General features: G+C 33.1%; 3 protein-coding genes across 3 annotated transcripts; 2 read left to right on the forward strand and 1 right to left on the reverse strand.

Moving 5' to 3' along the window:
* Positions 1-538: 538 nt before the first annotated feature.
* Positions 539-2783, forward strand: TRIADDRAFT_51825 (uncharacterized protein; the record flags this gene model as incomplete). Its single annotated transcript, XM_002107839.1, has 6 exons — positions 539-699; positions 1332-1443; positions 1546-1605; positions 1779-1940; positions 2265-2349; positions 2518-2783. The coding sequence occupies 6 exons, from the start codon at positions 539-541 to the stop codon at positions 2781-2783; spliced, it is 846 nt and encodes a 281-aa protein (XP_002107875.1).
* Positions 2784-4560: 1777 nt separating this feature from the next.
* Positions 4561-6838, reverse strand: TRIADDRAFT_51826 (uncharacterized protein; the record flags this gene model as incomplete). Its single annotated transcript, XM_002108629.1, has 8 exons — positions 4561-4678; positions 4793-4871; positions 5112-5312; positions 5436-5526; positions 5694-5760; positions 5879-6009; positions 6498-6569; positions 6770-6838. 8 exons carry the CDS (start codon positions 6836-6838, stop codon positions 4561-4563), a joined length of 828 nt encoding a protein of 275 aa, XP_002108665.1.
* A 3196-nt stretch (positions 6839-10034) lies between these two features.
* Positions 10035-18659, forward strand: TRIADDRAFT_49644 (uncharacterized protein; the record flags this gene model as incomplete). The annotated part of the gene is made up of 30 exons (XM_002107840.1): positions 10035-10044; positions 10540-10645; positions 11923-11955; positions 12083-12123; positions 12754-12897; positions 13193-13265; positions 13477-13627; positions 13730-13850; positions 14272-14327; positions 14552-14584; positions 14672-14723; positions 14794-14852; positions 14938-15035; positions 15329-15368; positions 15481-15555; positions 15751-15805; positions 15925-16004; positions 16084-16152; positions 16266-16316; positions 16386-16486; positions 16567-16704; positions 16790-16881; positions 17037-17143; positions 17269-17338; positions 17448-17629; positions 17710-17844; positions 17938-18027; positions 18120-18252; positions 18361-18496; positions 18620-18659. 30 exons carry the CDS (start codon positions 10035-10037, stop codon positions 18657-18659), a joined length of 2571 nt encoding a protein of 856 aa, XP_002107876.1.
* Positions 18660-19340: the final 681 nt, after the last annotated feature.

Raw genomic sequence — 19340 nt, forward strand, 5'->3', positions numbered from 1 at the left:
GATGGTAACGTCACCATCAAATCTCCAAGCTTTAAACTATTAAACTATTGATGCAGCTTGCAAAAACTTTTATGCACGGGGGCTACAATTTGGATTGAGTACTGGCTACACAACCCATGTTTTTGCTACTGATGTCTGATGGTAACGTCACTATCAAATCTCCAAGCTTTAAACTATTGATACAGCTTGAAAAAACCTTCTGCTACACTTTGCTCAAACAGCTCTATCACTAGTCTCTACTATAAAACTTGAGTCTTCCATCGATTACGATGGAATGAATTAATTGATGGTTTATTCAAGCTGGGATCAGGGACTTTTCTTCTTTTTGCAAGTCCCTGCTTTGACCAGAGTATTACAGTACAGTATAATGGGACTGCACAGTACAGTATAGTACTCTACTCTATCTCAGTGACGTCAAACCTCTTTTCTGCAACAAGCTGAAACCTGCTGTGCGACAGCAGAGTTGCTACTTTTGCAATCTTGCTTCAAAATACCCAGTTCTAAATAACCTTCTAAAATAAACTGTAGAATCAATCTTATGGCATTGGAAAATAGACATGTAGACTGCATCATAAAGCTTGGTGGCAGTGCGATCACTTCTAAACAACATCTCGAGAAAGCCAATACACAAGCAATCAATATTGCAGCTAGTCATGTACATGAAATGACAAGGAAATGCGTCATTGTTCACGGAGCTGGGTATAACTTTAACTTCAATCGATAACTAATGAATCAAGTACTCGTGCAATTGAATCAATTAGTGCAAACTAATCTTGCTAAAGTATACGTACATTTGTCAGTATATTTTATACGACCAATCAATGATAAATTTTCTGCAAAAATAGACGTCTAGATAAAGCGCTTTGCATTTTGCCATTCCAAATGGATTGGTTGATGCTTTCCTGGCTACGCGTAGATGTAGATACCAACACTCGCATGGGTAAATACAGTTATACTCAGGTCTGGTTGTACCTGATTTATTATGTCGTCAAACGAAACAACGCAGCATTAGTAGTTGCATCTTGAAAATGACCGTTGAAAATAGATTGCTTCACAACTGTGCTAGAACTTCGCACATTTTTATTGATAGTCATGTATGCTGGATCTTATTCACAATTTGATTGTTTCATTGATATCATAGCAACATCGTAGCTTGTGCTATGAACTAGCGTAAAACCTAAACGACATAATTTTAACTTCAGCCCAAAATCATTACCATTAAAAGTCATTACAAATGTATAAAAATCAGATAATAAACTATTCTATTTTGTACGCTTACGATAGAGTATAAAGCAAAAGTTATAATCATCTTTATTTCATCCTGGCTATAGATCATTCGGTCATTTTCACGCTAAGAAATATAACATTGCTACCGGATTCAACGATACAGACTTCGAGCAACAACGCATCGGCTTTTCACAGACAAGACTATCGGTAACCAAGGTATCTCCTAACTTAACGTACAATTGATTACGAGTTGTAGCATTAATGCTTAGCCTGCCGTCATCTTAACGCATATTTTTCTACACATTTTACGCAAAACAGCTCAATCACATCATTGTGCAAGCTCTAATCGAGAAAGACGTTCCGGCAGTATCAATCTCAGTAAGAATGACATATCCTATTGATAGTAATATCCTTTGCTTGTCATAATTACATTTAGAATCGTATTAACTAGTGTTCATAAAATACATGAATAATATTGGTAATAACTTTATTTCTCATACGTAAAGCAGTACAGAATTGAATATTTATAAACTGTTAATTTAATCGGATAGCCATGCGGACTATGGAAAACTACCGACAGATCGGTTACTTCCACTTTTCTACAACCGATAAATGATCTCCTAAGAGCTGGCTTCGTACCAGTAGTGCATGGAGATGCAGTTATCGATACCTCTCTAGGATGTACCATTCTTAGTGGAGATACAATTATTCAGGTAAAACTGACGTAAAAATATTATAGACGCATATGTCTTAATATAATTCATCCAAGCGCAAGAGGGATACGCGTATACTTTGCTAAATTCATTTATAATGATTAAAAATTACTGTAGTTCTTTCGGAGGCCTCTAACATGCTGTCCATATTAACACCTGTAAATTCTGCTGATTGCTAATCTATAGTACTGTAACTTTACAGATACAGTCGCCTGCATAGAATAAAGTCTGGATTAAATACATCATACTACTAAACAATTCAAATTCCGTAGTAACTTGCTACCCTGAAAAGCACATTTTCAATGCTATCATCATGCTTCATAGATCTTAGCAGAAAATTTATGCCCCAAACGGATCATTTTTATAACGGATACTAATGGAATATACGATCGTCCGCCTCATAATGATGGTACAATAAATTTTAATTTAAATAGCATTACATCTGTAATATCAGAAAATGTGCCAAAAACGAGGATATCTATCGAATAATCAATTTAAATAAATTTTCATCTAAGCTAAAAGTTCTATACAATTACGGCTAGTATTGATAAACTTTTAATCAACATTTATATCGCAGATGCAAAACTATTACGTTATATTTCTGTTACTAAAGATGGTAAAGTCACGAATGAGATAGAAACATCTCAACTGGAACATGATGTTACCGGAGGAGTGCAGACTAAAATTGCCTCTGCAGCGCATATAGTTAGTAAATGTAATATTCCAGTCCATGTGGTAAAGTTAGGATCAGCTGCTGCATGGAAACTGTTGGATAAAGGTGAACTTGAAGAAAGCGATATTGCCACAACGATAACACTACAAGAATCTGAATATCCAAAATGAAAATATCAGCTGGCAATATATCTGTTTATTGTCTTCTATTTTAGGATCACGAACATTATAGGATAAGATATATTAAGCACGTACTTGTTAAATACTTATTCTCTGATCACACATCATTGACATCTGTATTAAAATACTAAAATAACTCGTTGGTTTAATTTTTAACCGTTTATCAAAATGAATCAAGGCTGGTTACAATGATTTTACTCGGTAAAACTGTGCAGTATTTTTGTATTCAATACACTAGGATGCACGTACTATCTACTTTAAATTACACCACGCGCCATTCGAATGACGACTTTATTTAAGATGATATTGCTATAAATGCAGCATGATTATAGATTTGTATATGGAATTGATTTTTTAGTTGCTCGAGATAGTTACTAACTCATTACTAAGTTGTCTTCGCGGTCAACGCTCCTTGTTTCTGATATAATGAACCAATTTATTATTTGCTGCTATCAAAGTAATCTTAATAAATACAAGTATACACGATCTATGTACTCGTAGTTGATGTCGTGACTTAATCATAATAAGTGCTGCAAAATGAAAATTTTTTATACATCCAAATTTAAATACTAACTGATTATTATTGATCAATTAGAGCATGAAAAAAGATGCACGTACTATCTACTTTAAATTACACCACGCGCCATTCGAATGACGACTTTATTTAAGATGATATTGCTATAAATGCAGTACGATTATAGATTTGTATATGGAATTGATTTTTTAATTGCTCGAGATATGAATAAGCAATGACAGGGTAGAATTACAGCTACAGCGATAATCTTACAACTACCGTGAAATACTAAAAATAATGCTAACTTTTTTCGTAATTATCAGGTACCATGTTATAAAATGGCCAATAATTACTTTAACAATCTATATATTGTATTATCTAACTTACACATATAATTATCAAATTTCTCAATTGATATACACAAAAAATTAATACTCTATAGCTGACAATATAGCAATAGTATGTATGACAAGCACCTCGCGCATGATACATATATCCTATTGCGATCTGGCTTCAATTCTATATCACCTAGCGAGATCGTTTAGTTCGTAGGAAATACTAGAACTATAGTTATACAGCCACATTACTGCTACACACATACGCATTTAATGGCATTCTTATTATAATATAGATTCTACATCTTTGCAAAAAAACCTCCTTATATTAATGCTTGGCGCATCACCAGTCACTTCATAAGCTGATGTAAACTGCAATTGCCGTAGATATTCGGATGATTCAATAAAAATTTGTCAGTGTAGTTATGATAAGGATTTATGCGAATATACTATAAATCATGAGAGTTTATCTGTGATGAATCATGGAAAGCGGGTCCTCATGAAGTACGTGTATAATAGTATACAGAATCTTACAGCAAAATCATCATAATCACATTAACATATTACATTAGCAATATATCGTATAAATTAGGATAATATGAAATTGATACAATTAGTCAAGATATTAAATATTATAATACGCGTACATGATTTTTGAAGCTACGCAAATGGTTACTGTATGTAGTATATCGTGTTTTCTATATTGTAATAAATACTGTATCCAATCAAGAAATTATATGCATAGGGTGTTAGTGAGTCAAGATTACTGGCCAACATTACTAGATATACGCACAGTAGGTTATTGTGAGTTATCAGTTTGTAAAGATATTCTAATCGCTTCCTGTAGCATCTCTTCATTTATTATGTCTGCATCTATTAAATTGCAATAGTATATCTTTAACTCATGAAACGCACAATCTTAAAGCAGATAACGAATTAATACAAATATATTTTCGAGAACGTATACCATACCAGTGGTTTTCGTTGCATTAGCTAAACTACTAGGATTTTCTAGTTCTATGTCAGAATTTCCTTTCCTATTAATAAAAGGTTGCGAACCGGTCGGTAAATCCTGTTATTGCGCATAAGCATATACAAAGAAGAGAAAAAAATCTCTTAATCAATAAGGAAATAAAATTTTTGAAACTGACCGATCAAAATAAAGTTTCCTTTTTTCACGAATTTCATCTAAATTAATTGGGACATCGGGATGCTCCTTGCTGCATTCGACTGTAATGACACGGTTGAAATAGACATATTAAATACTTCTACTTTCATTGCCCTAAATGTTGTAATGGTTACTAAACCTATATGTGCAAAAAAAATCTACTGTAATTAACCCTAGATAACAAAAAACTATAATAATTTATACCCATCTAGGAATGATTTCGTTACAAGCAAGACATTAAGGTGTAAACAGAGCACACTTATAAATAAAAATAAGTCCTAACTTCTGAACAAAATTCTTACCATTCTCATTCATTTTGTCAGCAGCGGCTAAAGCAGCTTGTAGTGATTTCTTTTCTACAAATTGGTGAGATACCTTATTGGAAATATGTCCTGACTGTGTCTGCTCTGATCTGTAGCTTTTCCGTACAATGGGATTATCGCCTATAACTTGGTCGGCCATACACTTCGGTAACTCACCAACAACAACAAATATTGAGTAACCTATTTATGAAAATGCAGGGGCACAAAGATATATTATATGAAGTAGCTGTCATTAGCAAGCAACGTACATTATACACCATGATCGTAAAAGATATCAAATTTCATATTATACTTGATTATCACCTTCTTGCTCAAGTTGTGCCAGATATATACTAAGATACGTATCAGTAATAAGCTCAGGCTCACTCTTAATAGAATTTAAATTGAACCACTGCTAACAATTCGATAGAAAGACAAATGAGTTGAATTACTAAATGTAATCAAGCGTAACAGTTCTTTAATTTACTTATGATTATAGGTAGTATCAATGAAATCCAAGTTACAGTTAAGGTAGATCAGTTAATTACTGTTAAATTTTTTATCTGTAATTTTATACTGCACCTGTTTGCCAAATTTTCTAATAGTAAACCAATGCTGTTGCAAGTTACATATAAAAGCATTTTGAGATCTAAAAGGTAACCAACATAAGTAATCGATTAATACTGTATCATTAAAATGTTATATTATTCGTATTCGCTAAAGAATTTTTTAGTTCGGTTATACTACATCATTTGCTACATTCTCACTGAGGGTGTAATTTAGCTTCTCGAGCTTGCGGATTCGAAATACGAGTTAAATCTAAGTTCCATATTTTCAGTGCAGTTTGTAAAACTTGAATAGAAAAGAAACCGCTATCGTCCATATTTTGAGAAGGTTGCTAGAAATGTAGTTTTACGAGGATGAAGCGTTTATAAATCATCAACTGTAATTAATATATCGTATTTACATTGATAAAATGTCCTAGTTCAATTTTGTATATCTAACTACATTCATCTACACACATAGCCAAATACATACTGCACATCGATCCAAACTACAGTAATATGAAAATTGATTTTAAAAAAGTTACAGTTTTCTTGTCTCCTAGATAGTGCAAACAATATTCTACCATATTTTTTCTACGCGAATACCAGGTACATTGAGTAAATCTAAATTACTATACATCGACGACCTTATTGTTATTTCAGAAAAATGCTTTTTTGTTTATTCTTGGAATGATAAAATATCAACGCAAGTATTTGTTACTGTATGTCCTTCATGCGATACTGGATATTTGATTTTAATTTGTACAGTATCAATAACATAACATATACTATTGCAGTATTGTAGCTCTAGCGTACGATTACATATACAACTACAACATACCTGCAGATATCTTAGGTATTCAGTCGATTGAGGGTCTCCTTCCGCCATCCTCGAACGTTCTTCTTCATCTAACTGACGAGCTATATCAGCTAAATCGACAGCAGTAAAGTAGCTTCCTTTGTAATAACGTAATAGTTTATGCGGATTAATTTGTAGCCTCATCAAATTGAAAACAGTACTATTATAATTATAGCTATAAGCATCAGTACCTTGTAATAAAGAATTAAGACAGTGTTGTGCACACAAGGAACCTTCTTGCTGCAAAAACATACACAGGCATAGAGTGTTAAAGGGTTAAGCAATATAATCATGGCAACATCACGTAGCTTAATTAAAATCATGATGTGTAAAGTCAGTAAATAAAACGCATAGTCAGTATTCAATTACAAAAGAAGTCAGGATGCTAATTATGAAAGATATCTCCAATCTGGTCTGTACTATCAATTAAGGGTGTACGAGAACTCCGATTGTCTCACTTTGGGTATTTCAAGGCATTTTATATTTCTATTACGGCTTTCTAGAAACGTCCTCCTACAACGTATGGACGTACCTGTAAACTGATTATACTCTACTTGCTACGGATATCGCAAGAAGGCATGTATTAGGAAAATTTACGAGTAGAGTGCCGCCAGAATAATGATTGGCCTCGTATACGCAGTACCAATTCAATGATTGTAATGGCTGTGTTAATTAATTAATTATAGCTGTATTCTGTCGCTTAATAATATACATCAATAATTCGCATACAAAATAAGATACCCTGTCATACGAATATGTGTATAGTCAACTTTTACATACGAACAATAAATCTATCGATAACCACACTATTTTACAACATTTTGGTCCTTTGCTACCCAGAATGAGCTAATTGCTACTAGGAGCTACTAAATTTAGTAGTCCTTGTTCGTATGCACATAAGATTACACCAATGTAAACATATTGGAATATTCAAAGATAATATGGCAGAGATCACATCAAGGTCTAGCCTCGATTATATAGTTATGATCTGTTGTACTACGCTGTCTACTTGACTGTATGTAATTAGAATCAAATCAAAAGGCTTGAAAGTTTCTATAATTATAATAAACCAATGTCTTTCGCGGGCTATTTGCAATTTGTACTTTATTATTAAGTTAAGTTACAATCGCTTACTAGATCGAGCTTAGTCGAGCTGCAAGGAATGTCTGATAGGTGTATGAAGCAATGTTTGTAAACTGTATGGGAGCAAGACTATAAGCAGAATGCTGTACAGTACAATGAATAAGTATGATGCATACTAAATCGCCTTACAGTTGCGTATAACTGATTATGTCTTGACAAAAATGAAAATATTATCTCTTCTCAAAACTCATGTCTCAACAGCGTGTAAATCCATTTCAAATAAGAATGATAGAGTCAATTCATTGAACAGCGGCAATGATGGTACCAAGATCAATAATTACGATTTATAACAGCACTATAAGGTGTACACACTTATCCATATAGAGTACAGTATAATAGAATATAAAACCTTGTTGATGTCCTATTGGCTAAGAAATTGTTCAAAGTGTAAATAAGAAGTAGAAAATTATCTTTTATGCATGTTTGTTATCGCTGTTGTTTTGCAAATCATTTTCTCTATTCAAGATAGGCTAACTTTACTTTGTAGATAGTAGCTAGCTAGTTTGTTGACTACTGCCATTTGCAAATTTGCTAGTACCAGGCAATTTACCTTTTCATGGAATATAGTATCCATCGTGTTGCAAATGGAATCAAAGTGGATGGCCCGATATAGAGATCGAAAGTAAAGTTATTTCAATTTTTTACGATGGAATGATCTCAGCTTCTGACGTACTCATCAGTTACTGTCTAAAGCTTAGCATCATCATCATTCATCATGACATACGGACATTGGACAGTATGACCGTGCAGTGGCCCACATTAGCATAAAGGATATCACTACCATAGACAATAAGTAAAGACAGCTAATATCAAAAGCTACTCAAAGAAGTTCCCCGATAGCATAAACTACTATAAATTAAATCTTCTCCAAATTTGTAGTAGTTGATGCCAATACGAAACAAAATCAGCACCAAGTATGACATGATTTTCTGTCAATGGTATAGTACTGATTTCAGCCGATTCGTAAGGGGATATCGAGCAGAAGTTCTGCACCGCTAATGGCAACGGCTACGCAACTGCCCTACTACCCTACAGAACCGTTATGGTCAGGTCGACTAGTCGAAAGCGACTCTCTGGTGACTTGGTGCTTCCACTGGTTACCGGTTACTGTCACTTTTGCAACTTAGAGTTGAGTAAATTTATTCATTATTGTACCGTCAGTGGTTGTCAGCCAGTGCTCTTACTGACTTGAAGATGAGAGTAGTGATGATTGAAATAAGTGGTAATCAGGCCGCTGCAGATTGGAGATCAATGTTGGGTGATTCGGTAAAATAAGTTGGGTAAAACGTACTGTCGTCAGTTTCATCTTATGATCAAAGTACTTTATACTGTCCAATCGTGGGCAAATGTTCAATTGGACAAGGTTTTTTTCTTTCTAAAGAGAATTTCACTTCTTTCGAATAATAATTAATCAAAGAAATGGGTAGAAAAACTTGATGAAAATTAGCTAATACTGTCGTTAATATGACTAGTATGAGTCTACAGTACCGACAAGAGTTCAACAACAAACATGGCAATCAATGCTCTACAGTATTTGTACTGTAGTCCACAGTATATATCACGCCAAAGAAAGTACTGTACACTGTACACACCGAGAGTGAACGAAGGTACTATACTGTACTAGTCCGTGCCGGACCGGTATCGTACTGGCATAGACCGTACCGTACCGTATGATACCGGTATCCGCCTCTCTTTTACAGCGATGAAAACGAAAGTCAACCTCGAAGAATGGATACGTACAGTAATAGACACGATCCTATGTTTCGAACACTACCTTAACTCGGTGTACCAGTACCGTGGCTGACATAATGCGACTACTCACTGTAGAAAAGTCATACCGACCAGTCAGACGGTGGTCAAAACCGAGGCAAAACTCCTTCATTGAACATTTCACTGTCCATTTCTTAGCCATAAAGTGAATTTTCACTGGTGCAATTTATCCCATGCCTAGGACTACGATAGCAAAAAATGGAGATTGAAGGTAAAAAAATAGCATTTATCCACTATGATAGGAGTAAGGTATGACTTGAAGGCAAGAGAGACGAGTCCAATAAGTGTTATAGTGTGCTTTCCTGCTTTGGTAGTAAATTGTTCAGTAGCCTACGATAGCGTACAGTAGACCGCGAAGCTTTCACTGACTGATGACACCAATTTCCATCAACGATGGCTCAGTGATCCATATCCAAATATATCCCATACTTCGCTATCACTGTATTCAACTCTCTCTACTTATATGGAATGCAATATCAATGGAATTGGCTAGTAGAACACGCTTAATGATCAATCATTCAATACAACGAATTCAAAAAATCCACTTTTACACTCGTTGTATACTTTTCTCCACATCCTCTTACCGGACTGTCTGTCCAACCTTAAATGGAAAAGGGTATTTTCAACGTATCTATAGCCAAGAGGTCATCCATCAACGCATAACTATATCGTATACTCGTATATCTACGCAACGCTATTAAATTGTCGACATTCATATTCGATAGAATAATATTAATAATAGCTGCTACAAGAAGTGATCAGTTTGTCCTACAGTATAGGACTGTAAATACACTATATCTTCAATTATGCAGTACCTCCTTCAAAAAAAAAAATAATAAATAATAGACACTTGACGTACTGCACATCTCTTGAAAGATGTGTAAAACCATAACACAAAAGACGACATAAAAAGCCCTTACTCAAGGCATCTATGCTACAGTAGATTTTGCCATTATATCATATCTTGACAAAATAGACTCCCATCCAACTGTAACCTAGAAAACATACTCTCTCTTCTTTATTGCAATTTTAAACTTGCTTTCAAGGTCAATCTATCTGCGAATGAATTAATTATCCACTAAATTGTTTCTCTTTCTGATACTCTCTTAAGAAAATGATCAAATTTGTCGGGTCTGTCGCCTTGAAGGATCGACCGATAAACCGCTATACTTCCCTTGCCATTGTACTGGCAGCATTAAATATATCCATGAAGCGTGGTAAGTGACATTTTATGGTCTATGTGATAGCCTAGTCGTAGACTTAGCCGAAGTTGTAGCATACTGTAAACATCCTGAACAATTGAATGCATATCCCATGCTGAAGGACTTGCTATTTGAACTAACCTTCGTTGATACTATACATTGCAGGCTATCTTACTGTATGCAATTGCTAACTTTTAATTAGCAAACACACTACTGTATTTGCTATTCGATATTCATTATATTCAACTATTGTTATTATTCTAACAACTGCACTAGTTTACGACTAATAAACGCTACTAAGATGTGATTACTACATTAATGGCAATATAATATAACTATTATGATTTACTGACGGGCTTTTCTAAAAAAAATAGCCTAGTCCTCTAAAATAAGATGACTTTCAGAGAAATTCAGATGTCCACAAATATAGAATCCTTTGCACATCACCAATTTAGTTATAATCTAATTTTCTATTATGGTATTCTGACTAGTTTAACGACAATTACAAGTAATAACTTACGCTACCCCACTCGATATACTACAGTAGTAATAATAAGTTCATAATAAGTATACCTGCTTTTCACTACTGAAGTAGTTATTGTTAAGAAATACGTATAGACTGATACAATACTTAAATACTGCTCGATGATTCCTATAGGAGTGAAATCTAAAGACCCAGCTATGACCGCATCCTATTTCTTATTGTGAAAAATTCGCTTAATAATTAATTAATAGTCTAAATCAACAGATACGTGCTATACGTATACGCACTCTTTCTGTAACCCAGTACATTATAAGTTTCCGATGATTTTCGTATTAAAATACAACTTTATTCGAAGGCAATCATTAATAGTAAACTAAATTTCAGTCACTCACACGCAGGATAATAGCCCATTTCAGGAATTGATCATAACGTATTGCACTTGCATTTTATTTCTTTATCAATGGATTGGATAATAACTGGATAAAGATAGTATTGAAGCCATATCACGACAAGACAATATTTGATGTTATGCGTTCACGTTGCAAATACTCTCCAATATCGACTCAGTGAATACCATGATAGACATTGATTAGCTTACATCGATGCATGCAACGATAAGGATATGTGTCTATTATTAAATTATCATTGGCTAATAATGTTGAACAATATTGAATAAATCAATGTAAACAATAAAATTATGTTCAACATTTCCCATTTCATTGCTACAATTTCCGATTTTGAGAATAAATTACGAATATATATTTAACTGAAATAAGTTAATGCTCTTTTTTTACTTTGTTTTTTCTAGTCTTTTGCAATGGCTAAAACATAGTGGAAAAGAGTAAGTTTAGCACTGTAGTTATGCAAGTATTTGCAAACTTAGAATATTGTCACACATTTAATCAAGCGTTGGAATATGGTTAGATATGTGAAATTTAAAACTTGATTTTCCACATTTCTTTCATTAGCTTTTGTGAACTATGCCGACATAAATTCGCTTTTAAGCCAGGTAAACCAAATATAGAGATGTAATAAATCAGTTTAAATTATAGCAAAATCAAGTGATAATGTAACCAAAAAAATAATTATTGATCTTATAATGATAATTATAATCCAAGATTTGTGCATTGCTTCTACGTGATACAAGCGTTAAAGTGACTCGTCCTTTATCCTTATACGGTATACGCGTATACTGTAGACTACAGCCTATAGTTAGCGAAACTTAAAGATACAGTATCAATAATGAAATAAATTTTAGTAAGAATAATGATAATTTGAAAAGTTAGTCAATTCACTTTTAAGTTGATTCATTTTCAGTGAGGTGATAGTAAGGTAATATCGCTTTAGCAAGCACAAATTCAATTGTATAGGACTTATTTATTGAAAACGTAGGCATTGGCGTATAGTTACTAATGCTAGAGTTACTGCAGACTAAATGTAAGATGGTATGGTATTGTTTGACTGCTAACTACATAAGTAAAAACTCTATTCATAGAAATCGAGTACAGAGATAGCTTAAGAATTGATCACTATCCTATAAAACTAAGATATATTTTTACAAAATTCATTATTATTTATCCTGGAATTTCCCTTTTTGTCTAAAATCTAACTTGCTATCAAATCATACGTATTACTTCAGTTTATGCAAAGGAAATGCCCTCACATCTACCTATTAGAGAGGTACTCACTGGATTTATGTCAAATGTAATAGTGAGCATTAAACGATGGATTCAATATGTCTTGGTTTGCTGTACATGGCTGTGCATTGTTCCAGTTGCCGCATGTGAGTATAGAGCTTTGTGCTTTAAATTATTATTTGAATTATATTACTTTCAGTCGTAAACCAAGACCATTTAGGAAGATATCTTCATCATGCACTTCTAGCGTACGACTATAACGTTTAAATTTGATATACTACATTAGAAATAGTAGTAACTCATTATCTTTCATTTTATATTTATTAGCCAGTTGTTGATTAATATTCTATATTAACTATAAATTTATAACTAAACAAAATTACATGTAACAAGTTTTTTAAATTACTAAAGTGCATTCTATCACCCATTTTAATCTTTTAGGTAGAATTTATAAGTCTGTATTCCGAGAATCGTTATCTGGTCTAATAGGTTTACCAATTAATATGTTTTCTTTGTAAGTTTATATATTTGAAGCCGTACTCTTCTAGTATAGGCCGGTATTTGATGTCAATGATAGCAGAAACTGGGTTACGTAAATATACTACTGATACGTTACACCGGGATTCTCGAAGAATACAATTAACCTTTGTCCTAACTACTTCCTTTAGAGAGTGGTCATTAAATTAATTACTGATTATTTTGGGGATCTTTCTTGAATCACTTAGAGATAACTTCGCTACCGACTGTGCGCATGGTCTCTTTATTGTTTGCTTAACCGTTAGCACATTTGTGGGCTTAATCTGGCTTCGAGAACAAATAAATGAATCCCCTCCCCCGTGGCTAGTCGCACTACCGAACGCTAACATTAACAGACAGGTTTGCTTATCCCTATTTATTTAATATTAATTAATCGAATTTAAGCAGGTTAATGAAAGCATCTATAAACAATTTTTGCAATAATTTCCTCATGATAAAAAGGAACCCGTAAATGAGGAGCATAGAAATCATGATGTTAACGTAGACAATGCTGGTGGTGATGTTGGCGAAGCTAACAATACAGAAGATAACCAAATCCCTGCCCCACCTGTTAATCAACAAGGTAAAAGCTCATTTTACACGATACATTTTCTTATCTGGAAATTAACGTTTGAAATTATAATTCGTGCTAGTAATATCCTATTATTGTTAATAAGTATTTAACTCGATGGTAAACGTGATATCAAATGTATAATCATACACTTTGTTAAAAGGAAATAACGTTGGGAATGCTGAAAGAGCTGATAATGATTCTGAAAACTCTGATCTTGATATGGAATCTTCATCAGATACTGAAGATCAAAGAATTGATCTTCAAAATAATTTCGAAAATCCAGATGTTCAAGTAAATAGAGCATTACCAAATGTGGCTGCAGTAGATGATTTATTTGGCGAAGGTAGGCACAGTAGTTGAGCCCTACAGTATGAGCTAATGAACGTTTCTAATTTTGATTCTCTATTATTTTTCCATCTCCATCGCAAAGAAAATAATAATCGGAATTGGCTGGAATTAGAACGAGAAGAATTAACCTGGGATAAGGTACCTTTTTTACCATGTTTGTAACTCAAGCATTTAAATTCTACGTAAATCCGCTTACATTAAAAAGTTTTGAATGTTTATTTTTTTAATAATGAAACTAAGTTCAATAATGATAATTCGTTTATAAAAAGCTCCTTATTCCATCGCTAATTAACGCTAACATTTGTTATTGGAACATATTTAACTGTTTTTTACTTTCTCCATTACATTTAAATATGTCATAGATTCTTGGTCTCGATGGATCGTACACTTTTATCGTAAGGATAAGACTGATTGCAATTGAGTTGGTACTTTGTACTTTATATTATGTTAACGTTGATACATTATTACACCAATGAATATAGGAACATGCATTTTGGGTGGTGTCATTAAACTTTCTCTTAATTTTCATTCTTGGTATGCCTACCCAATTTAAATTGATAATTATTTATTCTCTATTAATAACTTCATGTACATTCTTAAATAGCCTATATACCGTATAAAATTGGATGCCTTGGTCTATACTTTCTACCAGTTGAATATTTGGTTAGTCTTCCCTTATGTCTAACTGTCAGATAGCTTTTCTGGTATTATCAATGCAAAGTAACCATCTCAATTCTTTTCACAATAGTTCGCTGCAACCAGATTTGGCGGATTTTTAACAATAATTCTTGGCTATGTTACAATTGCTACTTTTTTTAGCCTTCTTTATGTATCATCATTACCACAGTTGATTATATATTGTTTGGTTTTATAAACGCTATGTTATCATATATCAAAATTTACAGCAACATGATTATAAATATGATTCTACTAGTTTTGTAAACATACGTAACATTACTCCAAATTAAACTTCCTTAACATCTGATACTATATATGTCCAAAGATATCGATTGGCGATGTTCAACTGCTATCACGGTAACTGAATAACGGATAACCTTAATGGATAAAAATTTATTATTTTGGAAATTATATCTTGTTTTATAAATATAACGCTAATCTAAATTATTTGCAATGGATAGGTGGAAGAGATTCCTTGGTATTACTGTAATAGCTATTAAGGTTTGCGGGAGATAATAGTGTAATTCTTAATGTACAATTACTGTACATAAAATTCGGGTGAATTATTTATCACTTATGTAATAATAGCATACTATCTACTGTTGGCGTATAGGTTTCACTCTTGCTCATTGTTGAAGTGGGTATCTTTCCGGTTGTTTGTGGCTGGTGGTTAGATATTTGCTCTTTGGTAAGTAGACATAATCGCATAATGCAAATTATTAAACATAAATAATTTAGTTGCAAAAACACTCCTGACTAATGTTATAGTTTTAAAATAGACACCTTATTTGCAGCGAGATTTACCAAAATCGTTCTTATTGGTTAAACTAGAGACAAAATTGATTGATATACAGTACTAATAAATTTTGTTATCCCATTGCAGCCACTGTTTGGATCTACCATGGAAGATCGTCAAAAAAGTTTCCGCTCTTCTCCCGGTAAATCGTCTTCTAATTACTAAGATTTAGTATTTATATTATGATTTAAAAATACTGTACCAAATTTAAACTCTGGGAGCTACACCTAATTAAAAATTCTTGATAATCTACCCAACTAGGAGCAGCAATGTTTCTTCATTGGTTAGTTGGCATGGTCTTTGTATTCTATATGGCCTCTTTTGTTTTATTACTGCGTGAGGTTAGTAAAATCACTTATCGTAACGATTACGCTTTGATGGCTTTCATAAATTTAGATTGTTCTTAATTTATTTATACAGGTTCTTCGTCCGGGAGTTTTATGGTTTTTACGTAATATAAATGATCCAGATTTTAATCCCATAACTGAGGTTAGAGATGACGTTCATAAAAATTAGTTGTATACAATTTACTTGCTTTTTAATTGATAAAATGTATAGATAGATTACAGAATAGGTAACTTACACTTATATTTACAACGCAGATGATACAGCTAACGATTTGGCGTCATATAAGAAGATTCCTAGCATCAGTGGTATAATTTTTATGCCCTTGTTATTACTGTGTATCAAAAAATAAGCTTATATTCGTCTATCACTGTTAGACTATCTTTGGTACAAGCGTTTTGGTTATTGTTTGGATCCCTGTGAGAATTTCTGTTCGAATTTTTCCAGGATTATTACCGTATAATGTGTTATTATTCAGGTAATACAAAGTCTATAGTGCAAGCAATTGTCGTATACTCAAAATTTATTGATATTCTCTCGCTTTGCCTTATCCGAAAGTGATACACCCGCTAGTGAACTGTCCCTAGAATTACTGTTTTTGCAAGTCATTCTGCCAGCACTTTTAGAACAGGGATATACTAAAAAATGGACAAAAAGCTTTATTAGAATTTGGTCGAGGACAGTAGGATACATCCTGTAAGTCTTTTAGAAACCTATTAATGTGCACTTCAATTTTCACGAATGAGACACAATTTACAAGTTAATATCGAATAAATTACAGTGATCTGCAATCTTATTTGCTGGGACATGAAAACGAAGAAGGATCATCTGAGAATGTACAGATAATAAATATACCTTTTTGTAGATCTTATCGTAATTGGCCTATTTCTGTATATCAAGTAAACGCAAGTTAAGGTTAAATCTAATATAGCAAAAAATTTTTATGATCTAGAATCGAAATGATGCCGAATTTGTCCCAGAAGTCAACAACGATGCCGGACTCGCGGGAAACATTATTCCCGGTGTAGGCTTTGGAGGCGGTATTGGAGCTGCGCACGCAGCCGGAGCAGCAATTTTTAATCGTAGAGTTTTGAATAACAGCCCTTATCGGAAACCAAATCAATTTATATTAAGGGTATCATTAGTTAAACTCCATATGTAGTAATTAACTCTATCTTTATCGACTTGACTTTTGTATTGAAAGGATATATCCCAACTTTTTTAACCTGAATATTAATCGTTCATGTCTTACTTTCCTAGATTATTGCTCTACTATTGATAATGTGTGTGTCAGTTTGCACTATTAGCTTATTAGGCTTGACAGTACCAGGTAAAACAGCATGATCATAATTATTTTTACTTAAAGCATAAACATGAATAAACAGTAATCGCGTTAGCGTTACTAAGATCATCTAAATTAAGTATTTAATATCTTTCAGTATACCTTGGTCGCTATTTACTCTCTCTATGGCTAGGCGATACTGCAATCCACGAATTATATACAGTTGCGTGTGGACTTTATGCGGTTTGGCTGATCTGTAGGATCATAACCCTGATTGTCACTTATATGCCGATGCAGTGGTACGCAATTTTTGACAAAATAAGGAACTGTGTAGTCCTGGTAAGACCATGATATTATCATATGTACCAATCACGTTATTGTAGCCCATTGATTGAAGAAAATTTTCTTAATAATACCAGGTGTTGAAACTTGGTACCGTTACGGTTTTACTTGCTGGAGTTGTACCATTACTGGTTGGATTATTATTCGAGTTAATTATTTTAGTTCCTGTTCGAGTGTCACTTAATCAATCTCCAATGTATTTCTTATGGCAGGTAATTATGGTTGGGATTGAATCATCTAAACATCAATCTTGTTTCCATATTTTAATAATTGCATAATTTACTATTGATATTTTAATAACGTAGGATTGGACTCTTGGGGTTTTACATACCAAAATAATCTGTGCACTAACAATGACTGGACCTGACTGGTGGATGAAATTGGCTCTTGATCAGGTAATGCGATACCAAGTAGCATAATACAAAATATTTTCTTCATAGAATAATAACGAAAATCTATATACTTATATATTTTAACAATCTACCAGATCCATAACGCGGGTTTTCGAAATCTTGATTTTGCATTCGTGATTAAAAGCCTTGCTTTTCCTGTGATCAGTATGTTACTATTTCTTGTTACTGCACCAATCACCCTTGCCTCGGGCGCGTCAAAACTATTCGGTAGGTAACAATGGCTCCTCCGGATCTTTGTGATATACCTATTTATATGGAAATATCACATAAAAACTCAGAAATGCTTTAATTTTATTGTTGTTTGAATCTATGTAGGTTTATCAAAGTACCTCCAAAACTATTGTATTCGTCGTATTTATCCATTTTCACTCCTAATATGCGTAGCTGTAATTACTATCAAATTTCACATAAAGCAAGCTAAAAGGCTCTACAATCGCATTAGGGACGACAAGTAAGTTACTGTCTTCATTTGATAAAATTAATTTTAATCCACCTTTAATACAATGTACCTCATAGATGATATTATTTCAGCTAATAAAAATTACTAATTTAGTAACATCTTAATTCCCAATAGATATCTTATAGGCCAAAGATTAGTCAACTATGAACCTTGAAGTAAAGCGACGCTATGAATTTATTACTTATAATTTACAACTAAAGATCTAATTCTGTTGTAGTGTAAATGATATTCATCTTTTTGTATGATTATATACAGGTTACAAGATTTTAACTCAATAACAACAAAAATGTATTATTACAGGTTTTTTATTTTAGGCCATATGCAGATTGCGCATCTATAGTCAGCTAAATTATCTTTATTACAATTTTATGTAACACACGATAGTAACAACTTCACTAATCCAGGATCAAAATTTTAACCATAAGTAACTCATATTACAGCATTATTTTCTCTACGGTTTTTACAGCCGAACATTAATATTTATAATTAGATTTTTAATATTTTCTACATTAGAAAACTACAATCGCAGATTCGAAAATTTAAAACCCACGTAGTTGGGTGATCTAAATGTAATTGTTATAGCTACCAATTATGCACGTAGAATCATAAGAGTGACTGTATTCTCTGAATAGTAAAATGCGAAAGTAGTACTGATGTAATCTTGTGGATTAAATATAATAAGATAATGTTGTCGTTTCCTACATGACAGAGCTTGTAGGAACATGCTTATGTGCGGTTATTATTTGTAAATTTTTTCCTTAAATCGAAAATACGCAACCATGACAGCAAATAATGTTAACCATTTTGATGTATGATGGTTAAAGCTTTATGCGGC

Source organism: Trichoplax adhaerens, genomic scaffold (genome assembly GCF_000150275.1).
Source record: "Trichoplax adhaerens TRIADscaffold_1 genomic scaffold, whole genome shotgun sequence".
In the NCBI taxonomy this organism is placed as follows: Eukaryota; Metazoa; Placozoa; class Uniplacotomia; order Trichoplacea; family Trichoplacidae; genus Trichoplax; species Trichoplax adhaerens.